The sequence below is a fragment of the Anabrus simplex genome, chromosome 1, assembly GCF_040414725.1.
Source record: "Anabrus simplex isolate iqAnaSimp1 chromosome 1, ASM4041472v1, whole genome shotgun sequence".
NCBI classification, from domain to species: Eukaryota; Metazoa; Arthropoda; class Insecta; order Orthoptera; family Tettigoniidae; genus Anabrus; species Anabrus simplex.
This window is the reverse complement of record NC_090265.1, coordinates 1148480473-1148507706: the sequence shown is the minus strand read 5'-3', so window position 1 is coordinate 1148507706 and position 27234 is coordinate 1148480473. Positions and strand designations below refer to the sequence as shown.

The following is a 27234-nucleotide window of genomic DNA, read 5'->3' as shown; positions in this document are numbered from 1 at the left end:
CAATTACATACTAGCAATATACTATACTATCAAATGTGTTATAAATAAAATCTTTGAAATTATATAAGAAGCATTTCTTCTCCTTAAATTATTTTGAATACACTATACAATGTCTCTAAAAAGCCATGTGTGCATCAAAAACTTAAAACTTAAAATTGATATTACAGCTCCTTCGGTACTCCTTGTCTGTTGAAATACCTCCTAAAATGGTTAACAATTTTTAAGCCGGGTTGTGATTAAGCTTCCCATTACATGTTGTAGCTGCTTGTTTACAAATCAAAACTCAAATACATATAGCCAACCTTGACTCATGAATCGATGTGATCTTGCTCTTCTTTCTCACAGAATATGCGAGCCAGTTTCGTTGTACCTCACATCTTGTTACCTGTGTGGCTTCTTGTATACTTCTCAAATCAGAACCAGATATAAGGATCAGCTGGTTTGACAAGGTGATTCAGTTGTTGTTGTTGTTGTTGTTTGAGTCATCAGTCCATTGACTGGTTTGATGAGCTTTCCGTGCCACCCTCCTGATTCAGTATGGTGAGCAATACCTTAATTGATAAGAGGCATGGACTTCTTCCCCATTCTGTGGATGGACTGGTGAATTTGAACAACCACTTGCACATTACTAAGTAATGTCATTGGGTTTCGATTGTTTGTAGCAGTTGATTATTTCTTCTTTCATTTCTGATGTTTTACCATATTGTTTCAGAATACCAGAAACACCTGTTCTTAAACTCTAAAAAAAAAGATGAAGCGCCTACAAACAAGAGCATTTTCCATACAAATGTTTTCTTTAAATCAAACTGTTCTTTGATTTAATGTTTATTTGTTAATGTATCACCAATTTAATTAAAGTTCTCAATAAAACAGCAAATGCTTGATTTTAATTCCTCAATGCATGTTCCTTTTATCATCTCAAAGCAACCTCATGGGCTGACTATGCTGCTCATGCAATGTTTGCTTCAGCATGCACGTATAAACCCTTCCAACTCCAAAGGGACCGGACACTGCTTATCCAGCGCCCACTGCATCACCATTAGCCTGAGCCATGTGCTGGGTCCGAGGACCGGTGCAGACACCTGGCATGCTGTACAATGAACATTGCAGCCAGGTTCAGGCCAGTGGTGTGCACCGATCATGCCTGTGCTTCCTTGCATTCTATCACACATGTCCATGAATTGTATGTAAGGATCAGCAGCAAATCCTCTCTGTTTGTGTTCTGCATCAGATTCCATCGCACAAGCATGGGCATGTCACTCACAAACTAGTGACAAGAGTGAGGACTTCAACTCTCTAGACAGAGCATACTGCTCATGTTCTAACCCTAGATGTACATCTCTCTTGGACTGACTTTGTGATTGTCCAGCAAGTCTAGCTCTTCTTGCTTTAGCCGGCACAGAGTTGAGATTTGTTTCCTTTTTTTTCTGGCACCATGGCAGAAAGCCAACACACAAAATGAACCTAATCCTTCATACAAAGAAAGTAATTAATTAAACTAAAATAAAATCTATGGCATTGGTAATGTATGTATGAACAAAAACAAATGGAAGAATAAGGAAAGCAAAGAATCCATGGCAGAACACTAATACATCAAATTATCCTAACATACCTTATATATAAACAAATTAATTTATACCAAAATAAAATCTACAAATTTATTTTAGTAAAGAATAAGCTACCACCTGCACCACACAACCTGAAGTTATTGCTCACAAATATCGCAATGCTCCTGTATGCTTATCCACTCAGAACAGCTATTAACTTGCTATAAGGAGAACGCAGCCGCTCGTTCCATTATTTATACAATCAACCACCCACGCTCCATCGTCACATGGCTACAAGCCAAATCGCAACAGCATCCGAAACTACCACTAAACATTACAGTAATAACGTATATGAACCGAATGCAATATTTCCTGGAAAACTGTGAAGATTTAGGAAGAAAATGTATATAACCTTTTTTTCTACGAAACTGAATTCTAAGTACACTCATCACTCTTTTTAAAAAAAAGTACTAAATGTGTAGGTAGCAAATTCACTTTCAAGGTCCCAGGTGCATATTTTCTTTCGTTGCATGGCCTCCTTGAGAAATGAAACTGGATATTTTAATCTATCCTGTGCACATTGAATCTTTATGTACAGTATGTACTGAGTTTCATCAAAATTAGGTAAATGATTTAAGAATAATGGCAGAACAAACAGACTAAATATAAAACCAGCATTATGCATAGAGAAGATTTCCAAAATATTTCTTACTGAGGCTATGAGACTTCCAGCCTATGGCTCCACGAAGTCCAGAAAGAGCTGAATTTAGCTGGGATTTCTGACCTTGAAGTCATGCAACACTAAATTCTGTGATATAATTAATTTTTGGTCCCTGCTACCCAAAAGTACTATTTCTGGAAACCACTCTCTTAGGAAAGAAAGGAAAAATTAATAGACAGGTTCTAGAAATATTGGGAATAATAATAATAATAATAATAATAATAATAATAATAATAATAATAATAATAATAATAATAATAATAATAATAATAATAATAATAATAATAATAATAATAATAATAATAATAATAATAATAATAATAATAATAATAATAATAATAATAATAATAATAATAATAATAATAATAATAATAATAATAATGTTTGTCCAAACCTTGCCCCGTTTCTTTACGGGGTCGGGTATGAGGTGAGAAGAATCTGTCGTGGCAGGTTTTTATGACCTCATCAGAGGAGTAATAAGATGAAATGAATGACGTGATATATGATAGCAGAAAGAGAGAGGGTGAAACCCGGTGCCGGCACAAAGCCTACTCCTCTCAAATAGCACCAAGGGGTCTACTCAAGGCTTGACGTCCCAATCTGATGGACGAATCATCATCAACAGCGTCAGGACTGAAAGAGCTCTGACGACCGCCCACAACCATTCACCACTCTGTAAATTATGTAACAACTATAACGAAGCTGTTAGCATAGACAATAACTTGGACTTCGACATGTCAATTTCCAAATTTATAAAACATTTTTCAGCAACACTGCCACGACACTAAGCATTAAAATCACATTGAAAGCTGTCAAAAAGTTATAGGTACTGAATAATTTAGTTATTAATTTTATTTTTATTTATTAAGATCTAAGACTTGTATCAATGTAATTTAATGAATAATTTGGTTATTAAGTTTATTTTTAGTCATTAAAATCTACGACCTGTATCAATGTAATTTAATTTAGTTATAAAGAATTGTATTTTTAGTTATTGAGATCTAACATTTGTGTCAATGTAATTTAATAAGTAATTTAAAGATTTTTAGGTTTACTGTAATTGGGGTCTACTACCCTGTTATAAACCGGCTATTAAGTAAATAAATATGCCCTCACTTCATATGAACACTGCGGAGAGGTTTGGAATTTAATCCAGGTTTTTGGCACATGATCTAGTGATTAGAATGAATGGGAATGAAAAAAAATCACAGGGTGAAACATCAGGGCTATAAGGAGGATGCAGTATACAGATAATAATAATAATAATAATAATAATAATAATAATAATAATAATAATAATAATAATAATAATAATAATAATAATAATAATAATAATAATAATTCACTGAAAATGGCAATAAAAATAAATTAGTAGCTTCAAGAATTCAGAAAATGGAAAATGCTTTTCAACACACAAGGAATGTTTTTAACAAAAAATGCTTGTCTCGGAACAGTAAAATTCATTACATGTAATCAATTTCATGGTGGACTGTATTGAAAATTGTATATTATCTTAAAACAATTAAGAATATTTAAATGGGCAATCTATTTGGTACAATGCATTCATAAGAATGTTTATAACTTATACATGACACTTAAATTGGGACATGTTTCGCCCTAGTTGTGGGCATCTTCAGCCTAATTTTCATCCTCAAAATCAAAAGTTATCAGGATCTCATACTAAACCTTGTTAATAGGTAAAATAGTATGAGTTAAAAAATACAATATGTGGGTCTTTTACTGACAGGTGAACAAATATTTGATGGAGTTGATGAAACACTAAAATATCTGGTATTGGCACCTATTAAAATTGAAAGTCGTTAGGTACCTTCAGTCGAGCTGGCGGCATGAGTGATACGATCGTGCCACATGAAACAGAAGGAGACATTCTAACAACTTTATTTACTCAGTGGATATAATTCTTCCATCTTAAAGGCTGTTTTTCGAGAGTCTCCCGTTTAACCAATATCAGGACTGTGGCAGATAACATGCTTCAAGCACCTTGGAATTATCGTTCATCTAACTATCTTTATCTCTTATTCTCTAACCATTACAGTCAGTAAATTAGGTCGCCAGACAACTATAGATCATTTTTAAATAAGCATGAACCAAGTGCTTGGCTACAGTTGTTTTGATTTCACAATGTGTTAATGTGCCTGTTGTGAAGAAGACTTGAACTTAGAACAAAATAAGATTGTGACTTTAGGAACATCAAGAGTTTTTTTTTCTTTCTAATATCCATTAAGTACTATTAATAGAAGTTATCAGACAACAAACATTTTAATTAACATCCAGACAACTTTTATCTTAAATCTCTTTATCCTGTAACTGTACATAGTGTCCTAATTGGTGTTTATTTTGTATCAAGTGTTAACATACAGTATTCTTTATTTGTCAAACTTGATTTATAAGACGGAGGGTACCTAACCACATGATAATTTTAATACGTGCCAATACCAGATATTTTAATGAATTCATTTTAAAGACTGTTTCATCAACTCCATCAAATAGGAAAGGCTTAGGAGTTGGAAGGAAGCGGCCGTGGCCTTAATTAAGGTACAGCCCCAGCATTTGCCTGGTGTGAAAATCGGAAACCACGGAAAACCATCTTCAGGGCTGCTGACAGTGGGGTTCGAACCCACTATCTCCCAGATGCAAGCTCACAGCTGCGTGCCCCTAACCAATCGATGAAAATGAAGAACTATTGGGCAAGGAGGAAAGCTCAATAAACGTTGATTCCATGTGGTCCTATGCGACCCATTTGTGCATAATAATAATAATAATAATAATAATAAATAATAATAATAATAATAATAATAATAATAATAATAATAATAATAATAATAATAATAATAATAATAATAATAATACATAATTTCCAAAATATGTTTATCATCTGTTCACTGAATACCTGGTTTCTACAATTTCTACCCCTTTTAAGAATCATAATTACAATTCAGTAGGTAATGAAAAGGAAAAAACAAGTGCAATTCAAGTCATATATGGAAAGACAGGAACAATGAAAAGAACACAAAAATGGAACACACAGTTCAGTGTGAGAAGGGGTTGAAATAAAAATAAAATACAAAAAGTGAAGGGCAATCTCCACATCAATCCCATTTTTTCTTGACAAGCTTGTTTCTGCTTCCTACCTTTATTATAGGGCAGGCTATAGGGGCGTATGATGTAACTAAATAGTATGACTCTAGCTGTGGTCGTGAGTGGATTAGTTAGTGCCTGTTCCTTGTGTAGTATAGTGCGTAATAATGGCTGGGCGGCAAAAACTTACTCCTGTTCAACTATTAGAACTTGAAAAGCTAGGAGAAGATGAATCAAGTGACGAAGATACATTATCAGATATAGACACAATGAGTGACAATGAGGATTTTATACCTCAACAGTGTGGTAATATGTTAGATAGTGATAGTGATTCGGCTAATGAAAATATCCACACAGTGGACTTCGCACCTATGATAGATGCAATTAAGCCTTCAACCAGCCGTGATCAATCTTGCAGCAGAGGATGGTCTCTTAGCAGTGGGCAACCTGTTTGAAGAGGAAGGGGACAAGGTGGGAGATGTCATGAACTGGTAAAGTCTCCTTCATTTTCGCCAGGGGATCAGTTATGTGGTAAGTATGGAACAACTATTTGGACTGTTATCAACAGTAGTGGGAACTCCCCTGGAAGGATGGCTGCTCATTATGTACTGAAAGAGGTAGCAGGGCCTATTTCTCACACTAAGCATAACGTAGAGACTAATAGCAAGGTTAGTGCCTGGCGTTTATTCATTGACACTTCCATGTTGAAGCATATAAAGATGTGTACAGAGACCGAAGCTCGTAGACAGACAATGGATACTAATTGGTCTATTTCTTTGGAAGAATTAGATGCTTTTATTGCTTTGTTATAAACTCATGGAGCTTATAAACTTACTAGTCTAGCCGTAGGTCATATGTGGTCTTCTTTATGGGGATGGGGTCCCCCTGTTTTCACTAACACTATGGCAAGAAATAGGTTCAAAAGAAATTCTATTTGCACTTTGATCTCCATAAAACTAGATCCACTCATTTGGAGACAGATAAATTTGCTTTGGTGTCTACTATTTGGAATAGATTTACTGAGAACTGTTATGCGTGCTATAAATCAGGAGCGAATGTCACAGCTGATGAACAACTCTTCCCCAGCAAAGCTTGGTGCAGGTTCACGTAGTATATGGCCAACAAGCCAGATAAATTTGGCATAAAATTCTGGCTACTGGTAGATGTTGATTCTACGTTTGTGTGCAATGGGTTTTCTTATCTTGAGAAAGATGAAGTGCAACCTGCCAATGAGTCAATGCCTGAAAATGTTGTCATGCAACTTATGGACCCATACCTCATGAAAGGATGTAACGTGACCACTGATAACTTCTTTATATTGGTAAAGTTGGCTGAGAGACTGACTGAGAAGAAAACCATTATTGTTGGAACAATCAATCGAGTGAGTAAGGAAATCCTGGAGTCAATCAAAGCACTACGTATGAATCTGTATAAGAGTGTCGTACTTCAGAATGAAGATCACACTACTCTCACAGTATATCAAGGAAAATTGAACAAGAATGTGCTTCTGCTAACCCGAGTGTTCAAGTCAGTGAAGATAACAAGAAGTTCCCTAGTACTACTGAATTTTATAACGGAACTAAGTATGGGGTAGATGTAGCTGATCCAATGGCACGTAAATACACCACTATGGCTGAATGCCGAAGGTGGCCTGCACATGTGTCCATTCTTTTCTATAGAATACTCTGTAGTTTCATTGGCATCTCCCTTATTTTGTTTTGTACTTAGTGTTTCAAGTTTGTTGAATGTATATTCTCCTTGATAGCATAAAGCCACAAGATCTCAACTGGAACACAGTAATGAATGGCGACTGGAAAAAAAGGATAAGAATAAAATAGAGAAAAACCATATTTATCTCAACCTGGCTACATCTGGATATAGGGAAATTATGATTACATATTGTGAAGTGAATAATAGTTAGCATAAAGGAGCATTTCCTAAGAGCATATTTGTCATAACACCAGCTGATAATAAAATATATCAAATCTAAAGCAACTGACCTTAGTATAAGCAATGTACATGCCACCATTGTTAATCCAGCCAGGATCAAAACCAGTCTCACTCTCCAACCTCATAAGAAGGTCTCTTGTGGCATCCAGAAGCTGAATTTCCACATCATTAGGCCTCAGTCGCCAAATTAGACCTGCTGTATGCCATGTAGTACCAGAAGTTATCTTGGCACGTTCCAAGAGGACAGCATTCACACCACGGCGTGCTAGCTGGTAGAGCAAATTGCAGCCAGCACTGCCACCACCTGGGATAATGTAAACAAAAGAACCTGTTTCTAACAGATAGAAATGTTAACAGGTTACATCCTAAATGAAATACTGATATGAGTTATCTGAACTGTTATTTTAGACTCTGCAATCTATTTAAGAACTTGTTTGGTTAATCTGATATAACTCTCCTCAAACCAAAGGTCAAAAGTTAGGGATAGGCACAAACTTAGCAACCTTTATATATGTAGCTGTGGGCTGTACAGAGGACAATTTCCATTTCAAATAATAACAAATAAGCATAACTTAGGATTGCCACCTGTCCCATCATGTCCTTGAATTTGTGGCTAGTATTTGCTATTATTCTAAAATAAGAAGAAACTATGTTATACAGACTAAAATTAGTGTAAAAAAACTTTGCATGTAATGAATGCAACTAAACTTACATATATTGTTGGAGCGGAGGAAGTCTATTCGCTCACCAGCCAAACAAATTACTACCTATAGTTGCAGTAACCTGAGGCTACTAGCGGATAAGGGAGGACTTTATCACGTAACCTTGACCGCCTGGGAGGAGGAGAGGTTCAATCCACTCTGTAAAAATTCCAGCCCAACACCAACATAGCACGATTCCATTTGACCAGATATTATATATATATATATATATATATATATATATCAGTTGAAGTTTTAGTATGCTTAGAGTGGGCTACAACAGCAAACATAACAAACAGTAGCAGGAAACATTTTATCCTTGTGGGAAAAAGTGATGTCAAGAGTCATACTGAGCAGAAAAGGCAGTACCGTTGATAGGAGATCAAGAACAAACAGGTTTCAGAGAAGGTCAGTCTACTGTGGATCAGATTAACACATTCAGGCTAATCACTGAACAATTTGCTGAGTATCAGACATCTAGATCTTAAGAAGTCTAATAATTCAGTGGTGTATCAGTTCATTCTAGGAAGTGTTCTAACAACAAGAAGGCAAAGATTTTAACTTTGGTACCATAGTATATCAGTTGAAGTTTTAGTATGCTCAGAGTGGGCTACAACAGTAAACATAACAAACAGTAGCAAGAAACATTTTTTCCTTGTCTGATTTTTCTAAGGAAACCAGCTGACGTTTTAATACATGTTTTAAAGTGTTATATAACACAAGAACGACCAACCAAACTTTTTATAAGTGTTTTAAAGTGTTCTATTACATAAAAAACATTATCAAGAAATGTTTATTGTGTGTGTATATGTTAAAATAAGGTTATATATTGACGATGTTTTATGTATTGCTGAATGATGTTAGAGCTTAAGATATAGGGAATCTTGCTTTATGAGGTAGAAATTCACTGATGAAGGGAGTGCAGGCTCCTGAAACATGTATGAGTGAAATAATTGTACAAAATTAGGAGCTTGAAAATATACTGACAGGGTGGACAAACCATCAGCCATAGTATATTTGTATGAACTGAGTCAATACAAACCAACTAAGGACTAAAATGGTCAAATTTGTTGAATCTGAAGGGTGACCTCTCAGATTGTAATAACTGGAGGGGAATAACTTTGCTGTCATATGGGGAAAAAGTGATGTCAAGAGTCATACTAAGCAGAAAAAGCAATACCGTTGATAGGAGACTACATCAAGAACAAACAGATTTCAGAGAAGGTCAGTCTACTGCGGATCAGATTAACATATTAAGGCTAATCACTGAACAATTTGCTGAGTGTCAGACATCTTTGTACGAGTATAACCGAACAAGTTAGCCATGCGGTTAGAGCGCGCAGCTGTGAGCTTGCATCTGGGAGATAGTGGGTACTTTCCATACTTTCCATTGATTTTAAAAAAGACCTTTGATTCTGTCAACCGGAGCAAAATGTGGAGGGCTATGGAAAAGTTTTGAATCCTACAAAAGATAGTCCGTCTTACACAGGCAACATATGATGAATATACTTGTCACGTAGAACATAAAGGGAAGCTGTCTGAAGCTTTTGCTGTAAAATCTGGAGTAAGACAAGTAAGTCTACTGTTGCCAATTTTGTTTATCACGACACTGGATTGTATGTTGAGAGAGGCAACAAATAGAAAGCGTGGCATTCAATAGAGATTATATAACCGATGGGAAGAACTGGATTATGTGGATGATCTCTGTCTTCTAGCAGAATGTTTTTGGGACATGGAAATCAAACTAAATGACTTAGAAGCTAAAGAAGTAGGCTTAATGATAAATAACAAAAAAGACTAAGGAAAAGCGCATAATCCATCGTAACAATTCTAGCTTGACTCTAGATGGAATGCATATAGAAACGGTAGAGGAATTTTGTTACTTACGAAGCATGGTAAGCCAGGATGGAGGTGCTTTTAGAGATGTGGTGAGTCATACAAATAAAGCCAAAGGAGCTTTTGAACAGTTACGGCCAATATGGAGATTCCCTCACATTTGCATAAAAACAAAACTAAGGATATTCAACTCAAATGTTAAATTGGTGTTACTGTATGGAAGTGAGACCTGGAAAGTAACCAAAGACATTACCACAAGGTTGTCCGGCTCCACGGCTAAATGGTTAGCATGCTGGCCTTTGGTCACAGGGGTCTCGGGTTCGATTCCCGGCAGGGTCAGGAATTTTAAGAATCACTGGTTAGTTTCGCTGGCACGGGGGCTGGGTGTATGTGTCGTCTTCGTCATCATTTCATCCTCATCAAGATGCGCAGGTCGCCTATGGGCGTCAAATCAAAAGACCTGCACCTGGCGAGCCGAACATGTCCTCAGACACTCCCGGCACTAAAAGCCATTTGCCATTTCATTTACCACAAGGTTACAGACTTTTATAAATCACTGTCTGAGGTACATTATGACAACATGGTGGACAAAGATCATCTCAACTTTGGGAGGCCACAAGTGAAAGTCCCATACAGCAACAGATAATAAGAAGAAAAGAAAGACATTCCAGGTATCATTAATGAACAAGAGGAGTGTGTATGTGAGGATCTTCAAAAGGCAGAAGTATTCAGTCAGCAGTATGTAAAGATTGTTGGTTACAAGGATAATGTACAGACAGAGGAGGTGACTAATAATAAAGAAGTATTAAAATATACCTATGATAACAACATTTACAATAAGGTACAAAAGTTGAAAACTGGAAAAGTAGCTGGAATTGATAAGATTTCGGGGGATATACTATAGACAATGGGATGGGATATAGTAACATATCTGAAGTATTTATTTGATTATTGTTTGCATGAAGGAGCTCTACCAAACGAATGGCAAGTTGCTATAATAGCCCCTGTGTATAAAGGAAAGGGTGATAGACATAAAGCTGAAAATTACAGGCCAGTCAGTTTGACATGGATTGCATGTAAGCTTTGGGAAAGCATTTTTTATGATTATATTAGACATGTTTGCAAAATTAATAACTGGTTCGATAGAAGGTAGTTCGGTTTAGGAAATGTTATTCCTCTGAAGCTCAACTTATAGGAATCCAGCAAGATATAGCAGATATCCTGGATTCAGGAGGTCAAATGGACTGTATTGCAATTGACCTGTCTAAGGCATTTGATAGGATGGATCATGGGACTCTACTGGCAAAATGAGTGCAATTGGACTAGACAAAAGAGTGACTGAATGGGTGGATATATTTCTAGAAAACAGAAGTCAGAGAATTAAAGTAGGCAAAACTTTATCTGACCCTGCAATAATTAAGAGGCCAATCCTCAAGCCAGTATTATTAGACCTTTATGTTTTCTTATATATATAAACTAGCAATTACCCGCAGCTTCGCTTGCGTGGATTTCGTAATTTGATCAAAGTAATCGTTCCTCGGCATTGTACTAAGCCATTATCTGAAAATTCCTATTGTATAAAAACTCACCCAAAAATTGAGTTTCATTTACCCAAGAAATTCTTTGTAAACCAAGTTTGTGGTATTGCCTTTTGGGGCTATACTCTCAAGTCAAAAAAATAAATACACATTTCTTTATTTTTAAAGGAGATTCCAAATACCTATTCCCATATCTGCAACATCTTCAGATTTTGAGATGTACGTAGGTGGTTTGAAAAGTTCTCGGAATGTACTAGAATTAAGTATCTTACCTCGGTGGAACTGCTTTTATTTTTCAACATAGTCTCCCTGTAGACTAATGCATTTGGTCCAGCGATGTTCCAATGCATTGATCCCATCTTGAAAATGAGATTCCTCCAGGCCTGCAAAATACCTCTCCAATTCGGCTGTCAGTTCTTCCTTTGTAGAAAATCTCCGTCCACCGAGGGAAATTTTCAGCTTGGGGAATAGATGAAAGTCTGATGGTGCCAAATCAGGTGAATAAGGTGGATGTGGCAACAATTCATACCCCAGTTCATGAAGTTTTGCCATGGCAATAACACTTGTGTGTGGCGGAGCATTGTCCTGATAAAAGATGACCTTTTTCCTTGCCAAACCAGGCCTTGTTTCGCGTATCTTTTCCTGTAGTTGGTCTAGGAGGTTTGCATAGTATTGCTCCGTAATTGTTTGGCCAGTAGGAAGATAATCTATCAGCAGAATGCCTTTTGCATCCCAGAAAACTGAGGCCATGGCCTTTCCGGCCGAACGCACCGCCTTTGCTTTCTTTGGTGGTGGTGAATCAGCATGTTTCCACTGCTTTGACTGCTGTTTTGTCTCTGGGGTATAGTAGTGGACCCAAGTTTCATCTGTAGTCACAAACCGGCACAAAAAATCTTGTTGGTTGCACTGAAAACGGGCCAGACTTTGTTAGGACATTTCCAATCTGGTGCGTTTATTGTCCAATGTCAAGAGCCGCGGCACCCATCTTGCGGATAATTTTTTCATACCCAATTCTTCGGTTAAAATATAATATACCCGTTCAGAAGACATCCCTACAGCTTCAGCAATCTCCCGCACTTTCGGTCGACGATCCTCCATGACCATTTTATGCACTTTTGCGATCAATTCTGGGGTCGTAACACTTTTTGACCGTCCACTACGCGGATCATCATCCAAGCTCTCCCGACCAAATTTAAACTCGCAGGTCCACTTGGCAACAGTTGGAAATGAAGGTGCAGAATCCCCCAGTGTGTTCTGAAAGTTGGCATGAATTTCCTTTGCTTTCATACCTTTCTTTACAAAGTATTTAATCACTGCTCGAATCTCAGTTTTTTCCATTGTCACAAATCACTATGCGAGAACAACAACAAAAAGTCGTCACTACCAGACTCCTGCAGCTAGAGCACTGATGCACTACGTGTTCACTCACAAAGGATGTGTGATTATTGCGCGGGAACCTCGTTGCTCTAGCACTGACATCTAGGGATGATTCCGAGAACTTTTCAAACCGTCCTCGTACATAAGTATCCCCATAAAAAGAATTCAATCCCTTGATCAGTGCTTTCCGCATCCCCACCCCCATCTAAGTGTATTTTCTGAAAACAAAATTACATGTTCCTTTATTTTTAAAGGAGATTCCAAATACCAATTTTCATGTCTGTTACATCTTCAGTTTTTAAGATATAAGTATCCTCATAAAAAAATAATTCAACTACTTTTCACCCCCTATTAAGTGCCTTCTCCAAAAACAAAAAGGTACATGTTCCTGTATTTTTAAAGGACTTCCCAAATTCCAAGTTTCTTGTCTCTAACATGATAAGTTTTTGACATGTATATATACCGGTACTCATTTAAAAAAATCACCCACTTTTCCAATTCTCTTCAGCCCCTTAATTGGATTTTCTAAAAACAAAAAATATGTGTTTCATTATTTTTAAAGGAGATTCCAAATACCAGTTTTCATGTCCGTACGTCTGTAACACCGTCAGTTCAGATAAATGTATACTCTTAAGAATAATTCAACTCTTCTTCTTCTTGACTTCTTTCCACCCCTCTCCCGCCTTAAGTAGACTTTCCGAAAACAAAAAAATAGGTGTTTCTTTATTTTGAAAGGAAATTCAAAATACCAATTTTCACATCTCTAACAGCTTCAGTTTTTAAGATAAAGTATCCTCATAAACATATTTCAGCTCCTTACTTCCTTATTTTCAACCCCACACCCCTTCGTCAATTTTCAGGAAAACAAAAACAAATGTGTGTTTCTTTATTTTTAAAGGAGATTCCAAATACTAATTTTCACGTCTGTAACATCTTTAGTTTTTGAGATATAAGTATCCTCAGACAAAGTATTCAACTAATTTTTCAATTAATTCACCCCTCTTAAGTGGACTTTCCGGAGAGAAAAGAACACATGTTTCTTTTCGACGAAAGAAGGTTTCAAATACAAATGTTCATGCCTCTAACATCTTCAGCTTCTGGGATATAAGTATCCTCATAAAAGGAATTTAACTACTTTTTCACTCTAGCCCGTTAAGTTGATTCCCCCCCTCCAAAAATGTGTGTCTCCTTATTTTTTAAGGTGATTGGAAATAAAAAAATTTCACGTGTGTAATCTTAAGTTTTTGAGATATAAGTTTCTCCATATAAAATTAAACATTTTCACTTCCTTTCACCCTCCCCACCCTTATGTGAATTTTCCGAAAACCAAAGAGACTTGTTTCTTTACTTATAAAGGAGCTTCCAAATGCCCATTACCATGACTGTAACATCTTCAGTTCTGAGATATACATATCGCCATAAAAAGGATTAAACACCTTTTTCACCACCCCCGCCCCTAAGTTGATTCCCCCTCCCCCCCCCCAAAAAACGCGTTTCTTTATTCTTAAAGGAGATTTCAAATACTAATTCTCACATCTGTAACATCTTCAGTTTTTGAGATATAAGTATCCTCATACAAAGTATTCAAATAATTATTCAAGTAATTCACCCCCCTTAAGTGGATTTTCCAAAGACAAATGATAACGTTTTTCTATACTGTGAAAGAAAATTCCAAATATAAATTTTCATGTCTGTAATATCTTCAGTTATTGAGATATAAGTATCCTCATGAAAATAATTCAACTCCATTTTCACTCCACCTCCGTCCATAAAGTTGGTTTCCCCCCACCCAAAAAATGCGTGTTTCTTAATTTTTAAAAGGAGATTATAAATACCAGTTTCCATGACTGTAACCTTCAGTTTTGAGATATAACTTCTCCAGAAAAAGAATTCTATTTTTTTACTTCCTTTCATACTCCCCACTCAAGTGAATTTTCCAAAAATAAACAGTACCAGTTTCTTTAAAAGAGTTTCCAAATACCAATTATCACGACTGTAACATCTTCAGTTTTTGAGATATATGTATCCTCGTAAAAAAAAAATCATCTCCGTTTTCATCCCCTTCCCTACCAAGTTGATTCTCCCCACAATCAAATGCGTGTTCCTTTATTCTAAAGTAGATTCCAAATACCAGTTTTCATGTTTGTAACATCCTTAGATTTTTTGGTATTTATACATACATTCTCATACAAATAATTGAACTAATTTTTCAATTCTTCCATACCCCCCCCCCCCCCCGTTAAGATTTTTCCAAAAACCAAAAAATATGTGTTTCCTTATTTTTAATGGAGATTCCAAATACCAAGTTTCATGTCTGCAACACGTTAAGTTTTTGAGATATACTGTAGATAGGTTAATTTTCAAAATTCACCCCCTTTTTCAGTTCTTCTTAAGTGAATTTTCCAAAACAATTTTTATATTTTTTTTAATTTTACAGGAAATTCCAAATACCAGTTTTCAGGTCTGTAATATGTTCCGTGTTAAATTTCACCCCGTTTATCACTCCTGTTCACCCCTATTCATCGGATTATCCAAAAACACAAAAAATATGTGTTTCTTTATTTTCAAAGGATATTCCAAATACCAATTTTCATGTCTGCAACACCTTTCGTTTTTGAGATATAAGTCTCCTCATAACAGGTGTTCAACCCCTTTTTCCCCCTTTTTCATCCCACCTAATGAGATCTTCCGAAAACTAAAAAATACGAGTTTCTTTATTTTTAAAAGGGATTCCAAATACCAATTTTTACCTCTGTAAACATTTAAGTTTTTGAGATATAGATATCCTCATTTTAAAATTCACCCCCCACTTTTTCACCCCCTTAGCGACAGAATATCTGAAAATCCTCCCTTAGCGAGCACCTATATGTTAATATGAATGTATCTCCAAAATTTCATTTCTTTATGTCCTGTAGTTTTGGCTCGACGATGATGAATCAGTCAGTCAGTCAGTAGGACAAGTTATTTTATATATATAGATGATATGAGTACAGAAGTGGAATTAGAGCGAAGGCTCTTTGCGGATGATGTTATTCTGTATAGAGTAATAAATAAGTTACAAGATTGTGAGCAACTGCAAAATGACCTTGATAATGTTGTGAGATGGACAGTAGCCAATGATACGATGATAAATGGGGCTAAAAGTCAGGTTGTGAGTTTAGATATTTTAGATATTTTTAGATATTTTTTATATATATTTATTCTTACACCATCAAGTACAGAAAATGTACACTAGGTATTGTCAGTATTAATAAAAATAATCTATATACAATATCTTAGTAATTATGCTTGAGTCATTAGAAAAATTATTTTAGCTACCTATATTAGGTCAGTTTTTGAAATACCACATTCTAGATACTCTTCTACACTATAAAATGCCTTTTTCCTTAAGAATTGTGACAGTACCCTGTTAAATGCACTATTGTCTAATGTTCGAATAGGTAGTGGAAGCTTATTGTACATCTTAAGCTGTTGATAACAGTGGCTGTTTGTGCTTTTACTAAGCCTGGAGTAAGGAGTATCCAGATCATTCTTGTATCTTGTGTCGTGCATGTGAACTGTAGATCTTTCTTTAAATTTGGAAAGATTCTCTTTCACATGCATAATATTTGTAAGAACATATAAACAGGGAACTGTCATAATTTTTAGGCTCACAAAGGAAGTTTTTCAGGAGTCTCTAAATTCTAATCCAGCAATTAGACGGACTGTCTTTTTCTGTCATATAAATACATTATTTGATGTGGGACAATTTCCCCATAACCTGATCCCATACAGTATATGAGGGTGAAAGAAAGCATGATAGGATGCAAGTAGCATATCCCGACTGATGCAGGTTTTCAGTTTCCGCAACAGATACCACACCCTGGCTAATCTCTTACAGAGTTCTGATGTATGTATTTCCCATGTAAGTCTTGGATCTACATGTAGGCCTAATAATTTAACAGAATTACGGCAGCCATTATTTACAGTGCGATCCAAGGTAAATACGATATTTTCTGTTTTAGTGACATTAACAGTTAATTTATTGTGATGAAACCAGTTTTCAGCAATTTTAACAGATGTGTTGACTTGGTTTTGTAGTGTTGTGATATCAACATTACTGTTCACGAAAGTTGTATCATCAGCATATAGAACTGATGTGCAGGGAACATTACATGCTAGGTCATTGATATAGACCAAAAACAGGAAAGGTCCCAAAATAGACCCTTGTGGGACACCTGCTTTAACCGTTTCCATACCAGATTTTTTATCACTTATTACCACCATCTGTCTCTTCTGATGAAGATAGGATGCCATTAATTTCAGTTCATGACCCCTTACTCCATAATAACCAAGCTTGTGAATTACGATTTCATGCGAGACACAATCAAAAGCTTTTGTCAGGTCAATTAATGTAGCGCCTGTGACTGTTTTATTCTCAAAATTATTTAATATGTCTTTGATGACACATTCAACTGCTTTTATCGTTGAATGACCCTTTCTAAATCCAAACTGTTTGTTGTAAAGCAAATTATTTTTTTAAAAGTACTCGTCAAGTTTCACAAATAGGAAAAGTCCTCTCAGTTTTAATTACTACATTGATGGAATGAAAGTTCCTTATGGAGAGCATTGTAAGTACCTAGGTGTTAATATAAGGAAAAATCTTCATTGGGGTAATCACATAAATGGGATTTCTAAATAAGGGGTACAGATCTCTGCACATGGTTATGAGGATTTTTAGGGTTTGTAGTAAGGGTGTAAAGGAGAGGGCATATAAGTCTCTGGTAAGATTACAACTAGAGCATGATTCCAGTGTATGGGACCCTCACCAGGATTACTTGATTCAAGAACTGGAAAAAAATCCAAAGTAAAGCAGCTCGATTTGTTCTGGGTGATTTCCAACAAAAGAGTAGCGTTACAAAAATGTTGCAAAGTTTTGGGATGGGAAAACTTACGAGAAAGGAGATGAACTGTTTGACTAAGTGGTATGTTCTGAGCTGTCACTGGAGAGATAGCTTGGAATGACATTAGTAGATGAATAAGTCTGAGTGGTGTCTTTAAAAGTAGGAAAGATCACAATATGAAGATAAAGTTGGAATTCAAGAGGACAAATTGGGGCAAATATTTGGTTATAGGAAGGGGAGTTAGGGACTGGAATAACTTACCAAGGGAGATGTTCAATAAATTTCCAATTTCTTTGCAATCATTTAAGGCTAGAAAAACAACAGATAGGGATTCTGCCACCTGGGCGACTGCCCTAAATGCAGATCAGTAGTGACTGATTGATTGACCAACTGATTGAAAATGGAGATGGATTGGGCACACCCTCAGAAGATCACAAGAAAGTATCACGAGGCAGGCATTGAGCTAGAATCCACAAGGTAGTAGCAGGCAAGGCAGATTGAGGATTACCTGGAAGAGAACCATAGACAGGAAGACTGCTGGAGTCAACAAGACATGGAGGGAGGTGAAGGCATTAGCAGAAGACAGAACAAGCTGGAGACATTTCATCGAGGCCCTATGTTCCAATTAGGAATTAAAGGAAATAAGTCAAGCCAAGGATTTTAATCCTGGATTGAGGGCTGTAACAAAGTTGATTTAGCTCTGAGTTCAACTAAGAAGCTGTGTGACAGGAGAGGTAGCAGTTCCAGTCAAGAAAGCCATGTAATACTGGAGAGGAAGTCGTTACACTGACTATATGACGTTCCAATATCCGTAGGCAATTCGAGTAGGCAGCAGTAGCCAATATGGGCTGGACATTTCACATGGTTTGATCTTCTTCTTCTTCTTCTTCTTCTTCACCAATATGTTTGCTATAGCTCTACTGCTGTATGTTAATAATGTGTTTCAAGAGCATCTGGACAGAAAATGAGTATTATAAGCGGTTCCATCATAGACTTAACGAATGTGTTTCACAGGGGACAGAAACACTGCAACCTGTATCCGATAATGGAGGAGTGAAAAATCATTTCAACTGGTTCCAGCTCTTCTCACTCAAAGGACTATCATTACACTGATACTGGATGTAATAATCTGCTCAGTAACAAGACCTTTCCTTTGATCAATTTATCACATGTTTGGTAGAATTGAGAAGGTACTGGAAAGAAAAGGCATTATAGCAAGCCTGGAAAAAAACAAAGGCATCTTCTAAAGTTTTGGAATTATTATTAACATAGCCTAAGATGGTGAAGTTGCTGAACAGAAAAGAAAAGCATGTGAAGTGTTCAAACATTCTGATACATGGCACTTATACTGACAAGTTCTGCACAACATTATTATTATTATTATTATTGTTAAATATCTTGGTGTAACGCTTGATACTAGGGACCACATCCAACGGGTAATAGATAAGGCAGCGAAAACCACGACTGCACTGAGTAGACTCATGGAAAATATCAAGGGGCCGAAATCTGGTAAAAGGCGGCTTCTCATGTCGATACTGCTATACGGTTTGGAAATTTGGGCTGAATCATTAAAAATTGCAAAATATCGGACAAGAATTGCGGCTGTACAATGGAGAGCAGCTTTACGAATTGCTTGCGCATATCGCATAGTATCAGAACCTGCGATACTAGTAGTAGCAGCAGTAGCTCCTATTGACTTGTTGGCCTTCGAAAGGCAAGAAATTTGGCTCACACAAGAAGAGCTAGGAAGGAAAAGGCTTTGGCTCTTAGTCATAGAATGCAACGATGGCAAACAAGATGGGATGATGATTCTAGATGGAAATGGACGAAAAGACTGATACCTTCCCTGGGCGTATGGGTTGGCCGAAATCATGGTGAAGTGAACTACTATCTCACACAATTCTTGACAGGTCATGTATACTTCCGAAAATTTCTTCATAGGCTAGGGCTAGCAACTAGTCCGGTGTGCATACACTGCGGTGATATCGATGACGTATTACATACTTTCTTTGTGTGTGTTCAATGGCTGCCACAAAGAAGATGCTTAGAAGTTGTGCAGGGAGAATTGACGCCAGAAGGGATTGTGTCAGTAATGCTACGAAGTCAAGAATCTTGGGACCAGGTGGCAGTCTACGTAGAAAATATTCTGCGTCAGAAGAAGAAGGACCTGGACAATTATGACAGACAGTAAAGCAGAAGAAGGAAGATGAAGCACAAGATGCATTAAGCACGACATCCGTCCTGAAGTAATGCAAGAGCGGTTTCCGGGGCGGAGATAAACGTCGTAGGAAAAGGGAGTGTGGTTTTTAGTGGGTAAGAATCTCCACACACTTGTTGAGTACGGACCCTCACAAGCGTCTTATGAAAGATTTTCCACACTCCCTCTCAAAAAAATAAAATAAAATAAAATAATTATTATTGAATATTGAATTTTCACGACCGCATTGTAATCGAAACCAACTTTCAACCTATTAGGTCGTGTTACGTACATTTAGTACGTGTTAAAGAGATGTTAAGTACAGAACAAAAATGGCCAACCAGACACCAGTGGGATCCGAACCCACAACCTCCCGATTTCGCGTCGGTTGCTCTACCAATTGAGCTATGGTGGCCTAGGCCATCGTTGTTCTGTTGGAAAGGATCTAAGCTACAGGTCTGGTACTACTACCATCACACTGTACAGTGCGTTTAAGTTGCCCGACGCGAAATCGGGAGGTTGTGGGTTCAGATCCCACTGGTGTCTGGTTGGCCATTTTTGTTCTGAAACTTAACATCTCTTCAACATGTACTAAATGTACGTAACATGACCTAACAGGTTGAAGGTTGGTTTCGATTATTATTATTATTATTACCTGTATACTAGCGCATATCGCACAGTATCTGAACCTGCAGTCCTTACGATAGCAGCGGTAGCACCGATTGATTTACTTGCCTTAGAGAGACTGGAAGTCTGGCGAACTCAAGGAGAGCTCGGAAAGAAGCGTGCTAAGGAGCTAGCTTATAGGCAACAAATGGAGCGGTGGCAGCAAAGATGGGAGGAAGATCCTCGAGGAGGAAAATGGACTAAGCGGCTGAGACGACGCCTAGCTGATTGGGTTGACCGAGCTTATGACGAGGTTAACTTTTACATTACGCAACTACTGACGGGTCACGGATACTTCCGGAAATTTCTACATAGAGTAGGTACGGCGAGCGACTCAGCGTGTATTTATTGCAATGATATAGATGATGTATTTCACACATTTTTCGTATGCTATCATTGGTCAGCTCAGAGAAGATGTTTATATACTGAGCAAGGAGAGTTGACGCCAGAAACTATTGTGCAAGTGATGCTACGAAACCAAGAATCTTGGGATCAGATAGCAGTATATGTAGAAGGCATTCTGCATCAGAAAAAGAGAGATATGAATGCTCATGAACGGCAGTAAGGAGAAATAAAGGAAGAAGAAACCTGAGAAATTAGCATGACACCGCCCTGAAGTAATGCGAGAGTGGTTTCAGAATGGAGATATATGTCATGGGAAAAAGGTGTGTGGGTTTTAGTGAGTAGGAATCTCACACGCTTGTGGAGAGCGGACCCTCACAAGTGTCTAATGAAAGATGTCCCACACTTCCCTCGTTAAAAAAAAAAAAATTTCTGTATACTGCACCCACCTTATAGTCCTGATCTTGCACCCTGTGTTTTTTTCATTCCCATTACTAAAGGCAAAGCTTAGGGGCATTCGATCTGAGAACTCTGAAGCAGTGCTCAAGAAAAGTGAGGTGATTCTCAAGGACCTGACAAAGAATGGTCTGCAGTATGTGTTCAAGGACTGGCAGAGACGATATAAAAAAAAAATTATTATTAATAATAATAATAATAATAATAATAATAATAATAATAATAATAATAATAATAATAATAATAATAATAATAATAATAATAATAATAATAATAATAATAATAATAATAATAATAATAATAATAATAATAATAATAATAATAATAATAATAATAATATATTCGTTTACGGCCATTAGAGACCATTAGTTACATGTTTCTGGAAGCCTTCTTCACAGTCCAAAACTTTAGCATCCTTTCTCTGGCAGCTGTCTTCTTTCTTCAGTCCACCCACGGTTAAGTTTTGGTTCATCATGGAATCCCTGGAATTTGTCGATCACTGGCCTAAACTTGTTTGGTCTGAGATGTCTTCTGAATTTAGTCCCACCTGTTTGAGATCCTTTCTCAACTCCCTGAACCATTTGTCTGACACTTTAGGTCTGCTGTCTAGTATTGTGAAAATCCTTTTCGTTAGTCTCTTCTCATAAATTCTAAATAAATGTCCATAGAATTTAAGTCTCCGTTTCCTCATGGACTCAGTTAGCCTTTCATCGTCACGGTAGTTCTTCCCTTCCTCACAACCTATACTGTCCATCCACAATCTTTGGACCCATTATTTTGCGAAGGATCTTTCTTTCGAATTTCTCAGCTTCTCTCAGTCCTGATTTCCCTGTCATTTGGAGGCATTCACTAGCATACAGACATTCCGTTTTAATCACTGTATTGTAGTGCCTTAGTTTAGCTCGTCTGGAGATGTTACAGGTGTGATGGAAATGCCACGGTAGTTGTTAGGATCTGCTCTATCACCTATTTTGTGTAGAGGATGAATGATAGCTTCTTGTATATAGGATATGTCTTATGAAAAGCCGCAGCCATCTTCTCCCGTCTGATGTTGTTTGCTTCTCTTTCATTAGTTTTCAATTGCACTATTTCACCCAAGTACTTAAAGCTATCAACTCTTTCTATTTTAAAGTGTTCTGTCTTCAGGTACCGAGGGGCTATTTTGATGTTATATATTTAGATTTTTTTGAAAGAAATCTGCAATCCTGCCTTTTCTGCTTCTAGTTTTAGTACATTCAGATGTTCTACTGCTGTGTCAGTATTCCTAGATAGCAGCGTAAGGTGTCCGACTCGTTGGCTGAACGGTCAGCGTACTGGCCTTCGGTTCAGAGGGTCCCGGGTTCGATTCCCGGCCGGGTCGGGGATTTTAACCTTAATTGGTTAACTCCAATGGCACAGGGGGCTGGGTGTATGTGTTGTCTTCATCATCATATCATCCTCATCACGACGCGCAGGTCGCCTACGGGAGTCAAATAGAAAGACCTGCACCTGGCGAGCCGAACCCGTCCTGGGATATCCCGGCACTAAAAGCCATACGACATTTCAGCGTAAGGTCATCAGCAAAAGCAAGGCAATTAATCATAACACCACTTTTTGACCCTCCAATGTATATTTGGTTAAGTAATCCTTTTTTGTCCAGTTCTTTTTCCCATTGCCAGATAATCTTCTCCAAAATACAGTTGATAAGAATTGGTGACAGTCCATCACCCTGGCTGACTCCTGTTTTAATTTCAAACTGCTTGGAGATCCCTCCCATGAACTTAACTTTCGAATGTGTCCCAGTTAAAGTCTGCTTAATAATTGCCATTGTTTTGATGTCAATTCCAAATTCCACCAATATATCGAATAGCACTTCCCTGTCGAGTGAATCATACGCCTTCTTGAAGTCTACAAAAACCACTACCAGATCCTTTGAGAGATAATTCTCTAGTACACGTTTCAGACTCCAGATATGATCAACGCATGATCTTCCCTTCCTAAATCCCGCTTGATACTCGCCTAGTTGGTGATCCACTTGTTCGACAAGTGTCCTCTGTAGTGTTTTAGACAGTGTCTTATATGTTACAGGTGTGATGGAAATGCCACGGTAGTTGTTAGGATCTGCTCTATCACCTATTTTGTGTACAGGATGAATGATAGCATTTTTCCAGTCTTCAGGGATTACCTCCATTTCCCATACCTTTTCCATTTCTCGCCTTAAAATTGTGATTTCTCCACCACTTTTCAGCATCTCTGCTGTGACAGAGTCTTCCCCTGCAGCTTGAAAAAATCCTGATAATGTGAAAATATTCTGGGATCAATTGGAGAATGAATTGCTAAAATGCCAAGCAATCATGTCAAAATTCTGATGGGTGTTTTCAATGCAGAGGTCGGGGAAAAACGTCAGTTCCGAAGAAAAAAAAAAAAAAAAAAGAAAAAAAAGGAGGTAGGTGGTTATCCGGCTCACACCAGAACAAATATGAATGGGAAGAGACTTATTGACTGATGTGAGACTTTTGATCTTAAATTAATGTCCACGTACTTCAAAAGACTGCCAAGGAAAAAGAAAACATGGTGCACTCCACGGAAAGACCTAGGTGAATATGAACTGGACCATGTTGCAATTTCAAGGAGAAACACTAAAGAAATTATGAATGTGGTAGTACGGAAAGGAGCCAATCTTGGCTCTGATCACTTCTTGATCCGCATAAAATTCAAGCCGTTACCACTAAACGAGAAGAGACTCTCTCCGAATGTGTCAATAAGAGTAAACCACAAAAAACTTCAAGAAAACAGAAACGACTTTCAAAGACGTATGCGGGAGAAGAAAATGGAGACTTGCGAGGATATTTGAGAGAATATGGCTAATATATCTAAGGATGTTGGACCATTGCAACGAACTTGCAGACACCGATGGTGGACTACAGACTGTGATGTAGCAATTGATAGGAGAGCTGCAGCCTATAAAGCATGGTATGAAGATAAAACAAAAGATAAATTTGAGACATACAAAGAGGTACGCAAACAGACAGCAAAGACTCTCTGGCAAGCCAAAAGGAATCAAATATCTGAAGAAATCCTAAGTATTGACACGGAATTTAAGAACAATACTAGAAACTTTTATAGGACCTTTAAAGAGCACATACATGGATATCAACCATCTACCATGGGATTTCGAAGGGAAGATGGAAAATTGGTTGTGAATAAGAATGAAAATTGTGAGATATTAGCTACGTATTTTGAGAAATTGTTGATCTGTGAAAAACCTAAAAATAAATGGCCAAAAGAGGATCCAAAGCCACAGAATGAAAACTCAATAACCCCTGATGAAAAAGAACTCTGTGAAATAATTACAGACTTAAATAATAATAATAATAATAATAATAATAATAATAATAATAATAATAATAATACCACCAACAACAACAACAACATTGGTTTTACGTCCTACTAACTACTTTTATGATTTTCCAAGACAACAAAATGCTGGAATTTTGTTCCGTAGGTGTTCTTCAACCTGCCAGTAAATCCACTGACACAAGGCTGATATAGAGTATTTGAGCACTTTCAAATGTCATTGGATTCAGCCAGGAACAAACCTGCAAAATCAAGGTGCTGCATTTTGGAAAGGTCTAAAACTGATCCAGTGAGAGCCTTGCTGTGGTATAGCGATGGCTAAAAATTATTTGTAAAATTGGTAAATGTATGATAAGAACTGACTCCATCATAATAGAAAAAATATTCAAGTAAAAACTTGAGAATTATAAGAAATTGATGAGTGCTGTCAAAATGTTACCAAATATAATTTTTTAACCAAATTCCTAGAAAATAGACTACTAGAAAATAATGATAAAGAGCAGATGATAGGGTATTTATTGAAGACAGATTTATTTTCTGATTGCATTGTAGTAGGTATTTCAACATTACTATGGGAAATATTGCTGTTGCCAGTAATAAATATTTGCAAGAATAATTGACAAGGTAAGATCTTCCCAAACCTAGGTGAGACCATTTATAGTACTTAGAACAAATAAATACATGCCTTGGTGGGTATTTAAAGTATAACGTATAAGGCACCATAATTCTTCTTTTATTAACACATATAGGGCCTAATATCAAAAATTATGTTCCCAGAAGGAAACCATAATTTAATTACACCGATTGCAAATGTTAAAATTATTTAAGCTCTTTAAGCCTTTTCAATCACGAAGTGGAATCTTTACAAGTGAAGGCACATGCTTCCCCTAGTGCACCATCATTGCATTGTCCTACATTAGAGGCTTGGAGTGGTGTCTCAACGGTGCACTAGCCAGAGTCTTGCCAAGGTGTAGCGATCCAACTGATGAGCCCACTGTTACACTGGGGTGAAACACTGGTAATTTCACATATAATATGTTTCTAATTAGATGAACTGTCATAAACAGATTGATTTTATGTATTTTCAAATTTGTTCTTTTGAGCCAGAAACATAAAGCATATTGACTATCATGATACAACTTAAGTTTTCACCGAGCTCGATAGCTGTAGTCGCTTAAGTGCGGCCAGTATCCAGTATTCGGGAGATAGTAGGTTCGAACCCCACTGTCGGCAGCCCTGAAAATGGTTTTCCGTGGTTTCCCATTTTCACAGCAGGCAAATGCTGGGGCTGTACCTTAATTAAGGCCACGGCCGCTTCCTTTCCACTCCTAGCCCTTCCCTATCCCATCGTCGCCATAAGACCTATCTGTGTCGGTGCGACGTAAAACAACTAGAAAAAAAAAAACTTAAGTTTTCCTGATATTTCATGTAATTATCTTTACAAATAACCTATAAGTAGAGTTCAAATTATTATGATACTCTACATATTTTGATGTCTTCACTATTTATGTAGGATTTCTTGAAAGTCTAGTTACCACCACCTATGTAGACCTGTAAACATCCTGAGATCCCATTTGTACGGACCTCCATAATTTTAAAACCGCAATACCACTATATTTCTGAAAGGTAAAACTGCCTGTATCCTGATACGCTATACTTTGACAACTGTTGCAACCCGTAATTGCGGGAAATCATTGATTCATTCAATAAGTATATCTAAAGCACATCTGTACGTAAATAAAATCCCTAATCCTGTCTGTCATTCACACTGATACTGAGAAAACGAAAAGGTTTCAACAGCTGAAATTGGTAGCAGTTATAGACTGTTATGCCTTCTTTACAAGAAAAATACAATGAACATCTCACGACCATGACTTAAATACTTTTTAAAAGAAAAATAGGTTTCTATCAGTGAAGTCGTTGTCACATATTTGCCATGATGACGTAGGTACACAGCTATATCTATTGCCATGATGTCGGACTGCATAGGTCTTGGCTTCTGTTGCCTTCCGTAGATATATTTGAGAGACTTAAACTGTTACCCGTAAATGGGTTACAAGAACAATGCAATGACAATCATCATACTTCAACTGTTCAGTGAAAAAGACTATTTTTCAGTGAAATGAATGAATCATTTTCTTTTTCTATTCTGGGGATTATCTCTATAGATAAGCACGAGACAGATCAGCCAACTTGGTGGCCACGGTCGTTGACACGTCAAGTCTATATGGTCTGACACTGTGGTTTGCCAGTTTCAGTCCCGTTGGTTGAAAATATTTTTACCATCATAATGTTGGTCAGCAGGGTAGGGCAGGTAGTGTTATAGAATTTCTAATCACTAGAATGTGTACCAAATGCCTGGATTAAATTCCAAACCCCTCCACAGTGCTCATATGGAACGATGTCATATGAAACTGTTGATGGTGATTTGCTTTGGACAGTTGTATGTAACTTTCTCAAGAGTACGCAGATCCATAGACATCAAAGTACAACTCCAGCTATAACTGCACTCAATAATCATCCCTTTTTGTATCTCAGATAAATTGCCCCTTTTACCCATTACAGCAACAAGTGATATGTGTGCA

At 37.1% G+C, this 27234-nt stretch overlaps 1 protein-coding gene across 5 annotated transcripts in view; it reads right to left on the bottom strand.

Moving 5' to 3' along the window:
* Sardh (Sarcosine dehydrogenase) overlaps positions 1 to 27234 on the bottom strand; it is a 282041-nt gene that overhangs the window by 171441 nt on the left and 83366 nt on the right. For all 5 annotated transcript variants that reach the window (XM_067137412.2, XM_067137411.2, XM_067137413.2 and 2 more), the window contains one exon: positions 7368 to 7621. In XM_067137412.2, the coding sequence (XP_066993513.2) occupies positions 7368 to 7621 (254 nt within the window). The remainder of the gene's footprint in view (positions 1 to 7367; positions 7622 to 27234) is intronic.